At 42.7% G+C, this 15,796-nt stretch overlaps 1 protein-coding gene across 1 annotated transcript in view; it reads right to left on the reverse strand.

The window, feature by feature from the left end:
• Positions 1–1,319: 1,319 nt before the first annotated feature.
• The window catches only part of KAT14 (lysine acetyltransferase 14), a 70,185-nt gene continuing 55,708 nt past the window's right edge, over positions 1,320–15,796 (reverse strand). The window contains exon 10 of the mRNA XM_077114916.1: positions 1,320–1,429. Within this exon, the coding sequence (XP_076971031.1) occupies positions 1,403–1,429 (27 nt within the window). The 3' untranslated portion in view covers positions 1,320–1,402. The remainder of the gene's footprint in view (positions 1,430–15,796) is intronic.

Here is a 15,796-nt window from a genome sequence, read left to right on the forward strand (position 1 = left end):
TTTTCCCTTCATCCACCTTCCTCTAAATATTAACATCTTGTAACCATATCAAAATTAAGGAATTGACTTTGGTACAATGCTACTAACCAATCTACAGATTTTATTTGTATTACAATAGTTTTTCTGCTATTGCTTATAGGTGTCATGGATCTTTGTTCTTCTTTGTTGTTCCTTCTCTTTTATGACTTTGGTATTATTGAAAAGTATTGGTCAGTTATGCTTTGTTTTGCTAAAGCTGACAAAATGCAATACACCAGAAATGGACTGGCTTTTAACAATGGGGATTTATTAACTTACAGTTTGCAGTTCTTAGGCTGTGAAAATGTCCAACTCAAGGCATCAACAGATTGATCCCTTCTCTGAAGACAGGCTGCTGGCAACTAGGGCTCCTCTGTCACATTGGAAGGCACATGGCTGGCATCTGCTCATCCTTCTTTCCCAGGTTTTGTAGCTTTCAGCTTCTGGCGTCACTGTCTTCCTCTCTGTTTTCTGTGGGTCCTCTCTTAGCTTCTCTGGCACTTTTCTCTGTGAGCTTCTCTTAATTTCATCTCTTTTGAAGGACTCCAGTATAAGGATTTATGCCTACCTTGAGGCAACTCATCAATTGAAATAACCTAACCCAAGGTCCCGCACAACAGGAATGGATTAAAAGGACATGGCCTTTTCTGGGGTACAACAACAGCTTCACACCATCACAGTTATTCTGTAAAATATCCCTCAATGTGGGTGTGTCTCGGGATTAGATTGAGGTTATGCCTTTTGGCAGGAAGACCACAAAACATATAGTCTTCTCAGGATGCTGTGTTCTTCTCAGGGCTTCCTACCAAGGGAACATCATGTCAGTGTATCTTCTTATTCGTGGTGGCAGTGTTTCCTTTGATCACTTGGTCACGGTGGAATCTGCTGGATTTCTCCACTGTAAATTACTATTTTTCTCTTTGTAATTAATGAATATTTTGAAGGATTTAGTTGAGATATATCCTGTTTCTCCTCAAACTTTGCCCACTTCTTCTAGAATCCATTAGTAGGAATCTTGCCTGCAACAATTATTACTGCAGTTTTCTCAAGACAATTTTCTATCTTCCTTGTTCCAATTGGAATTCTTCTGTAAAGAAGAACTGTCCTTTCTCCTATTTATTTATTTACTCATTTACTTGTTTCAATATGGACTCATGGAGGTTTATTTTTATTCTCAGGTTTTCTGTGGGTCCTCTCTTAATAATCAAATTAAATAATTTAATAAATTATTTTAATCACAATCCACCATTATTGTTATTTTATTGCTTAAATTTTTCCAGATTTGGCAACTAGGAGCTCTTTCAGGTTGATTGCGGAGCCTTTTGACATGTCCCCACCCATTCTCAAGCTTCTTTACTCTCTGGTACCACAAGATGCTTCAGGCTCATCTTGTATTTTCCCTGCCCAGGCTCTAGAAGAGAAGTACAAATTATATTGCTGTCTAATTGATCAGTGATTAAAACAAATCATTATTATTGCTATCCACACAACAGAATTAAACAACATCCCAGACCTCTTGATCACTACAATCTAGAAACTCTGTAATTCGTTTAGATACTATGGTGCTATTTTACTTTTTGTTCATTTAAGTAATGCTTCAAACAGTGCAGGACACATAGTAGGTGTTCAATAAATACAACCACTTTGTGCCAACACTGTGCTCAGCTCTGTTCTGTCTTAGCCCAGTGCATAATCGAGGCTTGGTAAGTACACAACCCTCCTTCTCCCCCCACCCCACCCCACCCCACCCCCGAGCTTGGCAAAAGAAAACAACCTCTCTGAGAAAGCGTGTTCTGCATGCTCACTTTTCTCTCTTTTTTTTTTTTTTTTTTTTAATTTTTTAAAATTTTTTTTATTAATCAAAAAAAAGAAAAGAAATTAACACAACATTTAGAAATCATTCCATTCTACACATGCACTCAGTAATTCTTAGTATTATCACATAGATGCATGATCATCATTTCTTAGTACATTTGCATCGATTTAGGAAAAGAACTAGCAAAACAGCAGAAAAAGATATAGAATGTTAATACAGAGAAGAGAATTAAAATAATAATACTAATAAAAAATATATATATATGAAAAGGAAAAAGAAAAAACAAAAACAAAAGATACAAACACACAAACAAAAAACCATATTTCAGGTGCAGCTTCATTCAGTGTTCCAACCTAGTTACATTACACTTAGGTATTATTGTGCTGTCCATTTTTGAGTTTTTGTATCTAGTCCTGTTGCACAGTCTGTATCCCTTCAGCTCCAATTACCCATTATCTTACCCTGTTTCTAACTCCTGCTGGTCTCTGTTACCAATGATACATTCCAAGCTGATTCTCGAATGTCGGTTCACATCAGTGGGACCATACAGTATTTGTCCTTTAGTTTTGGGCTAGACTCACTCAGCATAATGTTCTCTAGGTCCATCCATGTTATTACATGCTTCATAAGTTTAGTCTGTCTTAAAGCTGCATAATATTCCATCGTAGGTATACGCCACAGTTTGTTTAGCCACTCGTCTGTTGATGGACATTTTGGCTATTTCCATCTCTTTGCAATTGTAGATAATGCTGCTATAAACATTGGTGTGCAAATGTCCGTCTGTGTCTTTGCCCTTAAGTCCTTTGAGTAGATACCTAGCAGTGGTATTGCTGGGTCGTAATCCATTCTGCCATTCTATGTCTTTTGATTGGGAAAATTCAGTCCATTAACTTTTAGTGTTATTACTGTTTGGATAATATTTTCCTCTACCATTTTGGCTTTTGTATTATATATATCATATCTGATTTTCCTTCTTTCTACACTTTACTCCATACCTCTCTCTTCTGTCTTTTCGTATCTGACTCTAGTGCTCCCTTTAGTATTTCTTGCAGAGCTGGTCTCTTGGTCACAAATTCTCTCAGTGACTTTTTGTCTATAAATGTTTTAATTTCTCCTTCATTTTTGAAGGACAATTTTGCTGGATATAGGAGTCTTGGTTGGCAGTTTTTCTCTTTTAGTAATTTAAATATATCATCCCACTGTCTTCTAGCTTCCATGGTTTCTGCTGAGAAATCTACACATAGTCTTATTGGGTTTCCCTTGTATGTGACAGATTGTTTTTCTCTTGCTGCTTTCAAGATCCTCTCTTTCTCTTTGACCTCTGACATTCTAACTAGTAAATGTCTTGGAGAACGCCTATTTGGGTCTATTCTCTTTGGGGTGCGCTGCACTTCTTGGATCTGTAAATTTAGGTCTTTCATAAGAGTTGGGAAATTTTCAGTGATAATTTCTTCCATTAGTTTTTCTCCTCCTTTTCCCTTCTCTTCTCCTTCTGGGACACCCACAACACGTATATTTGTGCGCTTCATATTGTCATTCAGTTCCCTGATCCCCTGCTCAAGTTTTTCCATTCTTTTCCCTATAGTTTCTGTTTCTTTTTGGAATTCAGATGTTCCATCCTCCAGTTCACTAATTGTAGCTTCTGTCTCTTTAGATCTACCATTGTAGGTATCCATTGTTTTTTCCATTTTTTCTTCTTTGTCCTTCACTCCCATAAGTTCTGTGATTTGTTTTTTCAGATTTTCTATTTCTTCTTTTTGTTCAGCCCATGTCTTCTTCATGTCCTCCCTCAATTTATTGATTTGGTTTTTGAAGAGTTTTTCCATTTCTGTTCGTATATTCAGCATTAGTTGTCCCAGCTCCTGTATCTCATTTGAACTATTGGTTTGTTCCTTTGACTGGGCCATATCTTCAATTTTCTGAGCATCATCCATTATTTTCTGCTGGTGTCTGGGCATTTGATCAGATTTCCCTGGGTGTGGGACCCGGCTGGTTGAAAGGTTTTTCTGTGAAATCTCTGGGCTCTGTTTTTCTTTTCCTGTCCAGTAGGTGGCGCTCGTGGTGCTCGTCTGTCTGCGGTGCAGTCGGCCCGGGAAACCGCGCGTGGAGGGGGGGTCGCCGGCCGCCGCGGCTTGGGGGAGTGCCGGTCCAAATTGCCCAGCTGGCCCGAGACGCCAAGCGTGACGGGAGGGCCCCGCTATCCAACGTTCCCAGTCAGACCGAGGAGCCACGTGCATGGAGGGGACCCCAGTCGCCAGCCGCCCAGGCCGGGAAAACGCGCGCCCCTCGGGTACCTCACCGCAGCGGATTCTCTCTGCCCGTTCAGCCGTTCCAGAATGGGGTACGCTGTCTTTTTGGTCTCCGTCGTGACTCCAGGAGCTGCCTCGCATTGTTTCTGCTTCCCTAGTTGCTTTTCTGGAGGAGGAACCAAGACCCGCGCGTCCCACTAAGCCGCCATCTTCTCCGGAAGTCACTTTTCTCTCTTGGCCTTGGAAAAATTATCCACAAGGCCACATTTAGGTTTCTCTTCTTTTAGGATACTGGGGAACACAGTTGGATCACATCTCTCCTCACCTTAGGTCTTATGCTCAGGCCAGTCCTGAATTCTGGACCTTAATTGCAGAACCCAGGATGGGGAAGGTAAGGGAAAAGATGGAGGATTCAGGGGATTGGTGGAAAAGCCAACATCCTCACCCTTGCAGGGCTGCCAAGCCTGCCCAGCCCATTGGCATGCCTGCTTATCTGCCATGGGGAAGGTTTTTGTTTTGGTTTGGTTTTTTGCCCCCCCTCCTGCAATGTACTCAATCTCAACCCCAGCATGGTTTAAATCTTGAAGAGAACAAGAAAGCACAGAAGTGAACTTAGGAAGTTTTCCCTGCCATGCTCCCTGGCCCTGGCACTCAAGCCGAGTAAAACATATATAATCCAAGAAATCAACACAAATGGCCAGGACCTGCCGCCCTTCGGCTCACAGGTTTTTCCACTTTGCAAACAGAGGTGAAGAAGTTAGAGGTTGGTTTAATCCCAATCCTTAGGTCCCTTAGTCTGCAGCTGTGCCTCCATTCCCTGTAAAACTGTTGGGAGTTGGAGACCAGGCACTGCTGGGCACATTCACCGTGAAGGTGAACAGAAAAGTCAGGTGGAGGTCCACCAGAAGCAAAGCCAAGACAAAAACCACGAAGACTCAAGCAAGAGTGGCTGAGTGACAACGCCAGGCAATGATACCACCTACTTTCTGAGTCTCTGGAATTGATTTCTTTGGTGTCCTGTTAGTCAATAGGAAGTTGCATAGCAAGATCACGAATTCCTAGGATCACACTACCAAATGCAGATAAAGGGAGGGTTTCTGGTGGAGAGAAAACCTGGCCCAAAGGAAATATTGTCTTAAATGTTTTTTAAATTGGAGTAAAAAGGAGCTTACAAAAATTCTTGTGTTTCTTTACATCCCTGTAACCCTTTTTTTGTGTGAGGTGGGGGGTACATGGTCGGGGAATCAACCCAGGTCTCCTGCATGGAAGGTGAGAATTCTACCACAGAACCACCCACGCACCCTTACATCCCTATAATCTTTTACATCTACAATTCTGGGAAACCAGAACCAGATGAGATAAATGAATTGAAACCATTGGGAGTGTGGGCAGTGCTGGAAGGCTGAAAGGTCACTGTGGTTAGTTGTAAAATCACATTTATTAGACAGTCTCCAGGCTCTTTGAGGATTCCATAAAGTCTTCTATTTTCCAAGCAAATTCTGAGGAAGGAGAGAGAGATTCATGTACACATCCCAGCTTCACACTTTATTGGCTGTGTGACTGTGGGAAAGTTCCTAAATCTCTCTGAAGCTTTTTTCATCCTTAAAATGAAGCTAATGAAACTTTCCTATTAGGGCAATTTAGAGATTAAACTAGATAATGTTTTAAAATGTCTGCTGTGAGTCTCAAACATGGTAGCCTTCCTACAGATGGTTCCTCTCCCAAGAAATGTAAAAGAAAATCCTGCCTTCTAGCTGGCAAGCTAGGCGTTCACTGAAAGCCTTTGACCTAATGTCTATTTAGCATAATAAATACTAGTGAGCATAGCAGACACTGTTAGCCTCTGCCCAGATTCCCTTAACTCCCTTTAGCTATCTGTGGCCATCCCTCATTGAATGTGCTTCCAAGGGCTTACACCTGAGATTCTTCCTTGGCGGCCTACCCTGGAGCTACTGGAGCAAGTTTTCCCACACATTCAGGTTGCTAGAACTGTTTGGGAGATTGTTATCCTCCACCCAGAGCAGCGCATAGCAAAAGCGTGAAGGAGGACAACAGCCAGTTCCTTTGCCTTGAGTTGGGAAAACTCTGAGGCAAAACTCACACCCCTGAGCTCCCCTATGGATCAGACTGAAGATGCAGGATTTTGCCTGAAATCATATATTTGCTGAGCTTCTTTCCCTTCCCTGCTCTGCTTCTTTTGCTCCTGCATCAGTCTTTCTGACAAGCATATCCTAAATAAATCACTTGCACTCAACACCTAAATTCAGTGTCTGCTTCTGGGACACCTGATCTAAGACAAAGAGCTTCTGAACAGCTAATGCAGAGATGCCACATGATATTTGAAGTTCTGATGTCCAGAGCTAAATGGGCTGGCCAGACTGCATCAAATCATTCACTATTTTAACAGCTATAATAACCATAATAGAATAGGCCACCATCATGAACACACCAACTTCAAGGGGGGAGGGACGCTTCAGGAAGACCCAGGTAGGGAGCTGCGCCCTCTGCATGAGGGAGGAAGCCCGGGGAGGAGGAGGTGCGGCTCACCTGCTACCAGGTGGCCCTGGCCCAGATGGGCCGTCAGGCCGGCACTCAAGGAACATTTGCTGAACAGGTGAAGGAGCCGCCAGAAGGACTGAGAGCCAGGTGGGGTCATCTAAAAGACAGTGTGAGAGAGGAATGCTCTGAAGGTGGCCACAGGGATGGTGCCAAAGGGGAGGCAGGAGAGAGAAAAATAGGATAAAGGGGTATAAAGTGTACTTGTAATGCCTCACCTCAGGGCAGATGAACTAGGCCAGGGCTTCTCATACTTCAGTGTGCACTTGAATCTCCCTGTCCCCACCCCTGCCTGTTAAAATGCAGATTCAGTTACAGGAGGGCTGGGAGGGGCCTGGGATTCTGCATTTTTAACAGGCTCTCAGGGCTATGGATGCTGCTAGTCTGGGCCCATACTTTGAGTTGTGAGAATGCAAAAATGTTCAATTACACTTTGAGTTTTTAAGAGAAAACCTAACATGGCCCTTGGTGGGGAGATAGCCTCCCATCGCTGTTGGATATAGAGGATTTTTGATGATTTTGATACAATGATGATGATGATGATGATGATGATGATGATAAGACTGGTCTCTAGAGATTAGTTGCTACAGAACATCCCCCTGCTGACATGTGATGACTTCAGAGGAGCCTAAACTTCCGTCCCCCCGACTCCCAGGGCACTAAGGGATTGGAAAAGCACAATGCAGACGTTGCCCCCATTGCACAGGCTCAGGCAGAGGACCGGTGGCCAGGATTGGCAGTTGAACATTTTGAAATCACAGAGCCCTTCAAAAGGTCTCAGGGTATAGGACCACCCCTGAGAGCTGGGGTCATGGGGACCTTTTGGGGACAGGTTTGAGGACGTAGGGCCAGGAGGTACTCAGACTGGCCTTCAGGACAGGGGAGAATTGGGCCCTCAGTCTTATGTCCATTTCCTTCTAGATGCAATGCAAGCACTCAAAAGAGGAATACGAGAGGCCAGACAGCACATGACCTGGCTCAGAAAATTGAGGATGACCTCAACACCTCACTCTGTGGCAAAGTTCAGCCAAGGGTTCCTCGGCCAGCTTACTCAGCCCAGGAACCTAAGCCTGGAAGGTTGTTAGACTCAAGGATCTCTGGGGGCAGCATTTAAAGAACCATCCAGCTCTGGATTTTTTTTTTTTTTAATTTGGTTCTTTCTGGATTGTGTATTTGAGGTTTTACGATTGAGGTTGAGAGGAACTTTAAAAAAAAATTTTGTGATAATATAAGCCACAATACCACATGGGTATTTCCCATTATAACTTAGATTGGGATGAACTTAATACATGTTTTTTTTTTAATGATTTATTGTTTAGTTTAGTTTTTATTTTTAGCGTTTTCTTCAGAAGTTTTAATTTTCGATTTATTTTTCAATGGATAATAGTTGCACGAGATTCTAAGGTGTATAAGGTAGAGAAATGCCTCCCTCCCATCCTGCCCCACAGCCAACCAGTTTCCTCCTCAGAGGCAACCCGTGATACCTTTGTCTTCCCAGAGTTGGGATAATATCCAGAGATAGATAGTATTATATTTACATAAATATATGTTTATAGGTATGTGTGTGTATGAAATAGTTTCCTACTACTGTTGCAACAAATTATACAAACTTGGTGGCTTAAAATAACACAAGATTTGGAGGTCAAAAGTCCAAAATGGGTCTCACTGGTCTAAAATCAATGTGTAAGCAGGCTGCCATCCTTCTGCAGCTGCCTTTTTTAATTTTAAAGACTTCCTACATTCCTTGGCTGGTGGCCCCCTCCCATCTTCAAAACCAATAATGAGAGGGCAAGTGTTTCTCACACTTCATCACTGACTCTCTTGCCCCCTACACTAGCTTCATTGGCTCAAAATTATGTTTGTGAGATTCATCCATGTTTTTTGTGTAGCAGTTTGTTCATTCTCACAGCTTCAACAGCTGACCTGAAAACCATTGTAGGGAGACAACTTTGAGTCTCTTGTGTTTCTGTGTGTTTTGGGAGCAAGACACAAAGGGCCTCTTGTCCTGAGTGTTCTAAGTGCCTCTTTTCATCTTAGTCTGCCAGAGCTACTATGACAAATACCACAGGCTGGGTTGGCTTAAACATGAATTTATTAGCTCGTGGTTCTGGGGACTAGAGGTCCAAAATGAAGACACCAGCCAGGCCATGCATTGTCCCTAAATTCTGTAGCATTCTGTTGCTGGCTTACTGTAATCCCTGGGCTTCCTTGGTTTGCATTTCTGCCTCCAGTCATGTGGCAATGTCCCTTTCTCCTCCCCCTAGTTTTCTCAGAATGACCGTATCTGAATTTCATCCGTTTATAAAAGCCTCCAGTAATAAAGATTAAGGCCCATGCTGATGCAGTTGGGCCTCACCTAAATGGAGTCCTAGAACAGCCTGTGTACCAATGAGCCCACATCTTCATTGATAATAATACCTCTTCAAAGAGTACAAATTAGAAATGGATACATATCCACAGGAATGCAGATTAAGATTAAGGACATGTCTTTTGTTTGGATACATAATTCAATATACCACACTTTTCAAGGTTGTTTATATAGCAAACAGCCTTGGAAGACAGTCATAGTCTCTCCCTCTGGAGCACAGAGCAGGCAAGTGTATTGTCCATTATAAAAGACTTGGTTCCCCCAAGCTTAGGATTCATCTTCTATGACGCAATCCACTCTCTGTGCAGGAACCATCTGACCCTATTTGCATTGCCCTGTACAAACTGGCACATGAGGAACTAGTGCAAATATCGATGCTTTGTCTACTGCTATCACCTTGAATAATAAACTTCCCTTTTCTTTAACCCAGAAGACTCATGTCTTCTACCAGCTTCCATCAAACCAGTGGGATAGCTTGTTAAACCACAGGTAGGATAAAATGTTAGACCCCTTCACAGTTCTTGACACCACTGTGCAAGAAAACTCTTTATTATGTAAATCACTGAATTTCAGGGCAGTTTGTTATACAGCATGATTGTGGCAATAACTGACTAATAGAGGGCTCATTTTGTTAGTATAATTTGGCAGACTTGGTTATAGACTCTAACTGCATTAAAAGTTCTTAATATATATTGTCAAGTTGCTTTCCACCCCCAATGATATGTGTGCAGATTTTTCCTACTGAAATGCTGTGGTCTTTCTTTCCTCCACTCCTCCCAAGTAAATTTTGCCTCCTTGCTTTTTTTTTTTTCCAGTTGTTACAGGACCCAGAAAATTGGGTAAAGACAGTCTGTGAAGCCAGCTGTCTGTTAAATGATATGAACTGCGGGTAGGTTCATTTCCACAGAATAACATTAGGGGGTGCCTTCAGCTAAAGCCCTAGTAAACCCACAGCCTGCTAAAACCAGCCCAGATTTACATAATAAATTGGATCTCATTATCTTCTCTCTGGCGCCTTCCTGAGTAATCTCCAATGCAAGCTTGGTGTAAAGAGCTGGATGAAATGGCAGGCTTGCTAGAGCTGAGCCCTGAGGCCAGCACTTCATAACCCACTTCAAAAGGAATTTGTGACTGCAGAAGTAACAGGCGGCCTCTTGCTGGGTGGGCCTTTAATCATAAGAGAGCTCACATGCTCTCTTCTCACCTGTCCCCACTCTTAGAGATCCCACATTTAAATCGACCCCACCTCCCCCTACTTAGCCCACAAGGGGCTCTCAGGGACCAAGACAAAGGCCAAGGAATCATCGGGGAGTTAAGGAGGTTTTCACACAGGATGGGTGTTGCATTTAAACATGCAACATCCACAGAAACCATTTTTCCCAGTCATATAGGTTTGCATTAAATACACAGTATAGCATTGTTGATGAAGAATCTAAAAACTCAGGGCAGGGGTCGCCAAACTTATTCTGGAAAGGGCCAGATAGTGAATACTTTCAGCTTTGTGGGCCATGTTGTCTCTGTTGCAACTTCTCAACTCTGCCATTGTAGTGGAAAGGAGTCACAGTCAACGCATAAGCTAATGTGTGTATCTATTCTAATACAATTTTATTTACAAAGACAGGTGGTGGGCAGGCCGTAGTTTGCTGGCCCCTGACTCAGGAGGGGTGGTTAAAATGAAGGCTAAGCCTTGGCCGGCCTCAACTTCTGTAATGGAAAATATATGTATTTCCATGTCTTCATTTAACAAACACTTCATTTAACATATGTGCCAGGCATTTGCCAGATCTTTATAAATATTGATTGACAGTAGCCAGGGGAGGTTGATCAGCTCCATCTGGTGGCATTAGAAAGGGCTCAGTGGGGAGATGACCTGAGTCTTGTTGGAAGACTTTGCTGGGGTAGGGGTGGGGACTGGGGTTGTCCCAGGCAGAGTGCACTGCATGGGTAAGCACTAGAACATGCCAGTGGGAGGGGCCTTTTCCTTGCTTTTAGAGCAACTGATATCCAGAAACAGGGGTGAGGGGAAAACAAGGACCAGTGTGCTGGTTCAAAAGGATGTATGTACCCTAGAAAAGCCATGTTTTAATCCTAGTCTCATTTTCTAAGGGCAGCTGTTTTTTCTAATTCCTATTCAGTACTGTATGTTTGAAACTTTAGTTGGATCATCTATCTGGAGATGTGACTTGCTGAAGAATGGGTGTTGAACTGGATTAGGTGGAGATGTACCACCCATTCTAAGTGGGTCTTGATTACTTTACTGGAATCCAAAAAAGAGAAACATTTTAGAGAAAATGGGCAGTTTGAAGAGAGCGGAGAAGAATGACAGAGCCACGAGAAAGCCACAACAGAGAACGCTGTAGAACCACAAAGCGGAGTCCATCAGTCAGTGACTTTTGGAGATAAAGAAGGAAAATGCATCCCGGGGAGCCGGAGAGGAAGTTAGGGGATGACTCTGTGTTTGCACTGTGCCCTTCCAGCTGAAAGAGAAACTCTGACCATGTTCGCCATGTGTCCCTCCACTTCAGAGAGAAACCCTGAACTTCATCGGCCTTCTTGAATCAAGGTATCTTTTCCTGGATGCCTTAGACTGGACATTTCTATAGAGTTGCTTTAATTGGGACACTTCCACAGCCTAAAAACTGTTAACTTGCAAGTTATTAAATTCCCTTTTTTAAAAGCTATTGAGTTTCTGGTATATTGTATTCTGGCAGCTAACAAACTAGAACACCCAGGGAAGGCTCTCAGGCCCTACCATTTCCCTTCACCCCAAAACATTCCAATCTTGGAATTCTGGTTCCTGCCAACAATGAGTTGACAAGTGGCTTTGCCAGCGGGCAGAATATTTAAGGTCACTCTGCCCTCCTAGCTGGATTATAGAATCATGGCCTTGGCTGAAAGTAAGAACCATGAGTGGACATTGGGAGGAACCTGGCAGATGTTGGGTCAGGGTGGGGAGACTTGTTGCTCAGGCTGTAGCTTCCCAAGGTCTCATTTGGAACTGTCACAGCAGACCCTTCTGGGTTCTGGAGGGGCTCTCAACCCCAGTGTCATCCCCTCAGGGGACTATGGGATAGAAATGGGCTCATAAATGATGACATAAGCCATTGATCAGTATTAGGGGGTAAAATTGATGGCCCCACTCACCAAGCAGACCTAGAGTCCCAGGCGATCCCAGCAGGAAGGATGGAGAAAGCCTCTTTGGAAACTAGGCAGGACTTGAGCCCTCCAGCCATGTTCCTGACCTCGACTGAGACCCTATGAAGGGAAATCCAAATTGTGAATGGCTTTAGGATGAGCCCTTTTGGGATTCCCAATGCCTTGCACAGGGTTACAGACATGGTATTCTAGTCTTCAAGCTACTGGAATGCAATATACCACAAACAGAACAGCTTTTAAAAAAGGGACTTTATTAAGTTGCAAGTTTATATGTTCTAAGGCCGTGAAAATGTCCAAATTAAAGCAAGGTTATAGAAATGTCTGGTCTAAGGCATCCAGGGAAAGATACCTTGGTTCAAGAAGGCCAATGACGTTAAGGGTTTCTCTCTCAACTGGAAGGGCACATGGCAGACATGGCAACATCTGCTAACTTTCTCCCCAGGCTTCTTGTTTCATGAAACTTCCCCAGGAGTGTTTTCCTTCTTCATCTCCAAAGGTCTCTGGTTGTGTGGGATCATGTGGCTCTGAAGCTTTTTCTAAAATGTTTTCTCTTTTAAAGGATTCCAGTAAATTAATCAAGACTCACCTGGAATGGGTGAAGTAATATCTTCCTCTAATTGAAGGTTAATATCCACAATTGGGTGTGTCACATCTCTGTGGAGATAGTCTAATCAAGTTTCCAACCTATAATACTGAATAAAGATAAAAGAAATGGCTGCCTCCATGAGATGGATCAGGATTAAAACATAGAATTTCTAGGGTACACAATCCTTTCAAGCTAGCACACATGGAAAGTGCTGGACCCAAAACTTGGAAATAAATAACAATTTTGAAAATGACTTCTGGCACTCTTTCACTATGCCCAGCTAGCAGTCCAAGGTTAATCATGTCTCCCTGGTTGGAAAGAACATCTTGACCAATCTGAAGGCCCTAAAAGAGGCCACATGGCTGACCCACAGCTGACCATGTGAGGGAGCCCAGCCAAAACCAGAAGGACTGACCAATTGAGCTGCACTCCCTTATCCACTCCCCAAATTTCAAGAACATACTTGGTAGTTGTTTAAGCTGCTAAGTTTTGGGGTTGTTAGTATGCAGAACTGCTGTAGCAGTAGGTAACTGATACAATAGGGTCGTGCTTGCACCCCCCTCATACCTCACAGAGTTATGGAAGGAATTAAATGAGACGGTCTAGGTACAGGTGCTTAGCTCACTGCCTGGCCAGAGGCAACATTCCATAAATGTCAAGTTGTTCATGGTGTGAGGCATTATGTCCCATGTGGAAATCAAAACTGTGGTCTCAGCCAAGCTAATTGTGCTAGAAAGTGAGTCCACCTGAGCATCTGAACATGGCTTATATTTGGCCCCACCTACAAAAGCCAGGACCCTGCATAAAATGTCTAGCAAATGCTTCCCAGAGGGGAAAGGAAAGGGACTTTACCAGCAGCAGGGGCTGAGCGCAACTAAGCTTCAAGTGTGGGATTAATTCACAAATTCTTACTACTAAAAATAGGCCCCCAGCTCAGGTGAACCTGGCCAAAGCAGAGGTCACTGATTTTTGCCCTGGCGCTAAATGTGTCTGTGTTTCTATGGAGGCTTGGCTGCCTTTGGATACAGCAGCAGGGCTTCTCAGGCTGCAACTGCCCCAGGCATAGGCAGAAACAAGCTTCTTTGAGAGCTTGTCTGGAGCCAGCGCCTTTCCCAGGGGAGGGGTGAGGCCCAACTCAGGTGGATCCTTCCCTCAAGGAACTCAGACCCCAGGTCTTGGTAATTTGAAGCCATTAAAACCAGCCTACAACCTCTCCTCTGTCTCCACCATGCCCCTAGCAGGGAGAGTCTGCCAAAGTTAAAGGTACCACATCATCTTATGCTGGTGGGACCTGCAGGCAGACAAGCACCACATACTGGGCAGAATAAGAAAAACAGAATCCAGAGACTTCACAGGAAAGCCTTTCAAACTTCTGGGTCTCACCTACAGGGAAAACTGACACCGGTGACTCTTTCCTCCTGACAGGAGGCCAATTTGGTCTGGGAAAATCCAGCTGGGGTCTATAATACCTAAATAGAACCCCCTAAGGGTGGGGGGGGAGGCACAATACAGGCAGGGCAAGAAACAAGAAAACAAAAAGTGAAAAATTCTCCTCTGGTAAACAAAATCTAAGCTAGTGGTCCAGAAAAAGCTGAACTGAATGTCAAAGAACAGACAGACAACAAATTTATCCAGCAAGAAAACCCTAGGTAAAAGAAGCTAAAGCAATCTCCAGAATAAACTAATTAAGGGAATTAAATGCCTAGACACCAGCAAAAAATAACAAACCATACTAGGAAATTGAAGCTATGGCCCAGTCAAAGGAACAAAAAACAATTCAAATGAAATACAGGAGTTGAAACAATTAATTCAGCATGTACCAGCAGACATGGAAAACCTCACCAAAAATTAAATCAATGAATTGAGGGTGGACATAAACAAGGCAAGGAATGAACAAAAAGAAGAAATTGAAAGTCTGAAAAAACAAATCACAGAACTTATGGGAATGAAAGGCACTGTAGAAGACATAAAAAAAACAGTGGAAACCTACAATGTTAGATTTCAAGAGGCAGAAGATAGGATTAGTGAACTAGAGGATGGAACATCTGAAATCCAACAAGAAAAAGAAAATATAGGGGAAAAATGGAAAAATATGGGCAGGGATTCAGGGAATTGAATGACAATATGAAATGCACAAATATACATGTTGTGGGTGTCCCCGAAGGAGAAGAGAAGGGGAAAGGAGGAGAAAAACTAATGGAGGAAATTATCACTGAAAATTTCCCAACTCTTATGAAAGACTTAAATTACAGATCCAAGAACTGCAGCATACCCCAAAGAGAATAGATCCAAATAGACGTTCTCCAAGACACTTACTAATCAGAATATCAGAGGTCAAAGAGAAAGAGAGAATCTTGAAAGCAGCAAGGGAAAAGCAATCTATCACATACAAGGAAAGCCAATGAGACTATCTGTTAATTTCTCAGCAGAAACCATGGAGGCGAGAAGACACTGGGATGATATATTTAAGATACTAAAAGAGAAAAACTGCCAACAAGAATTCTATATCCAGCAAAATTGTCCTTCAAAAATGAGGGAGAAATTAAAACATTTTCAGACAAAAAAATCACTGAGAGAATTTATGACCAAGAGACCAGCTCTGCAAGAAATACTAAAGGGAGCACTGGAGACAGATATGAAGACAGCAGAGAGAGGTGTGGAGAAGAGTGTAGAAAGGAAGACTATCAGTAAAGGTAAAAAGAAGAAAAATTAGATATGACATATAAAATCCAAAAGGCAAAATGGTAGAAGAAAGTACTACCCGTACAGTAATAATACTAAATGTTACTGGATTAAACTCCCCAATCAAAAGACACAGACTGGCAGAATGGATTTAAAAACAGGACCCATCTATATGCTGTCTACAGGAAACACATCTTAGACCCAAGGATAAACATAGGTTGAAAGTGAAAGGTTGGGAAAAGATATTTCATGCAAATAACAATCAGAAAAGAGCAGGAGTAGCTATACTAATATCCAACAAATTAGACTTCAAACGTAAAACAGTTAAAAGAGACAAAGAAGGACACTATGTATTAATAAAAGGA

Source organism: Tamandua tetradactyla, chromosome 1, assembly GCF_023851605.1.
Source record: "Tamandua tetradactyla isolate mTamTet1 chromosome 1, mTamTet1.pri, whole genome shotgun sequence".
NCBI lineage: Eukaryota > Metazoa > Chordata > Mammalia > Pilosa > Myrmecophagidae > Tamandua > Tamandua tetradactyla.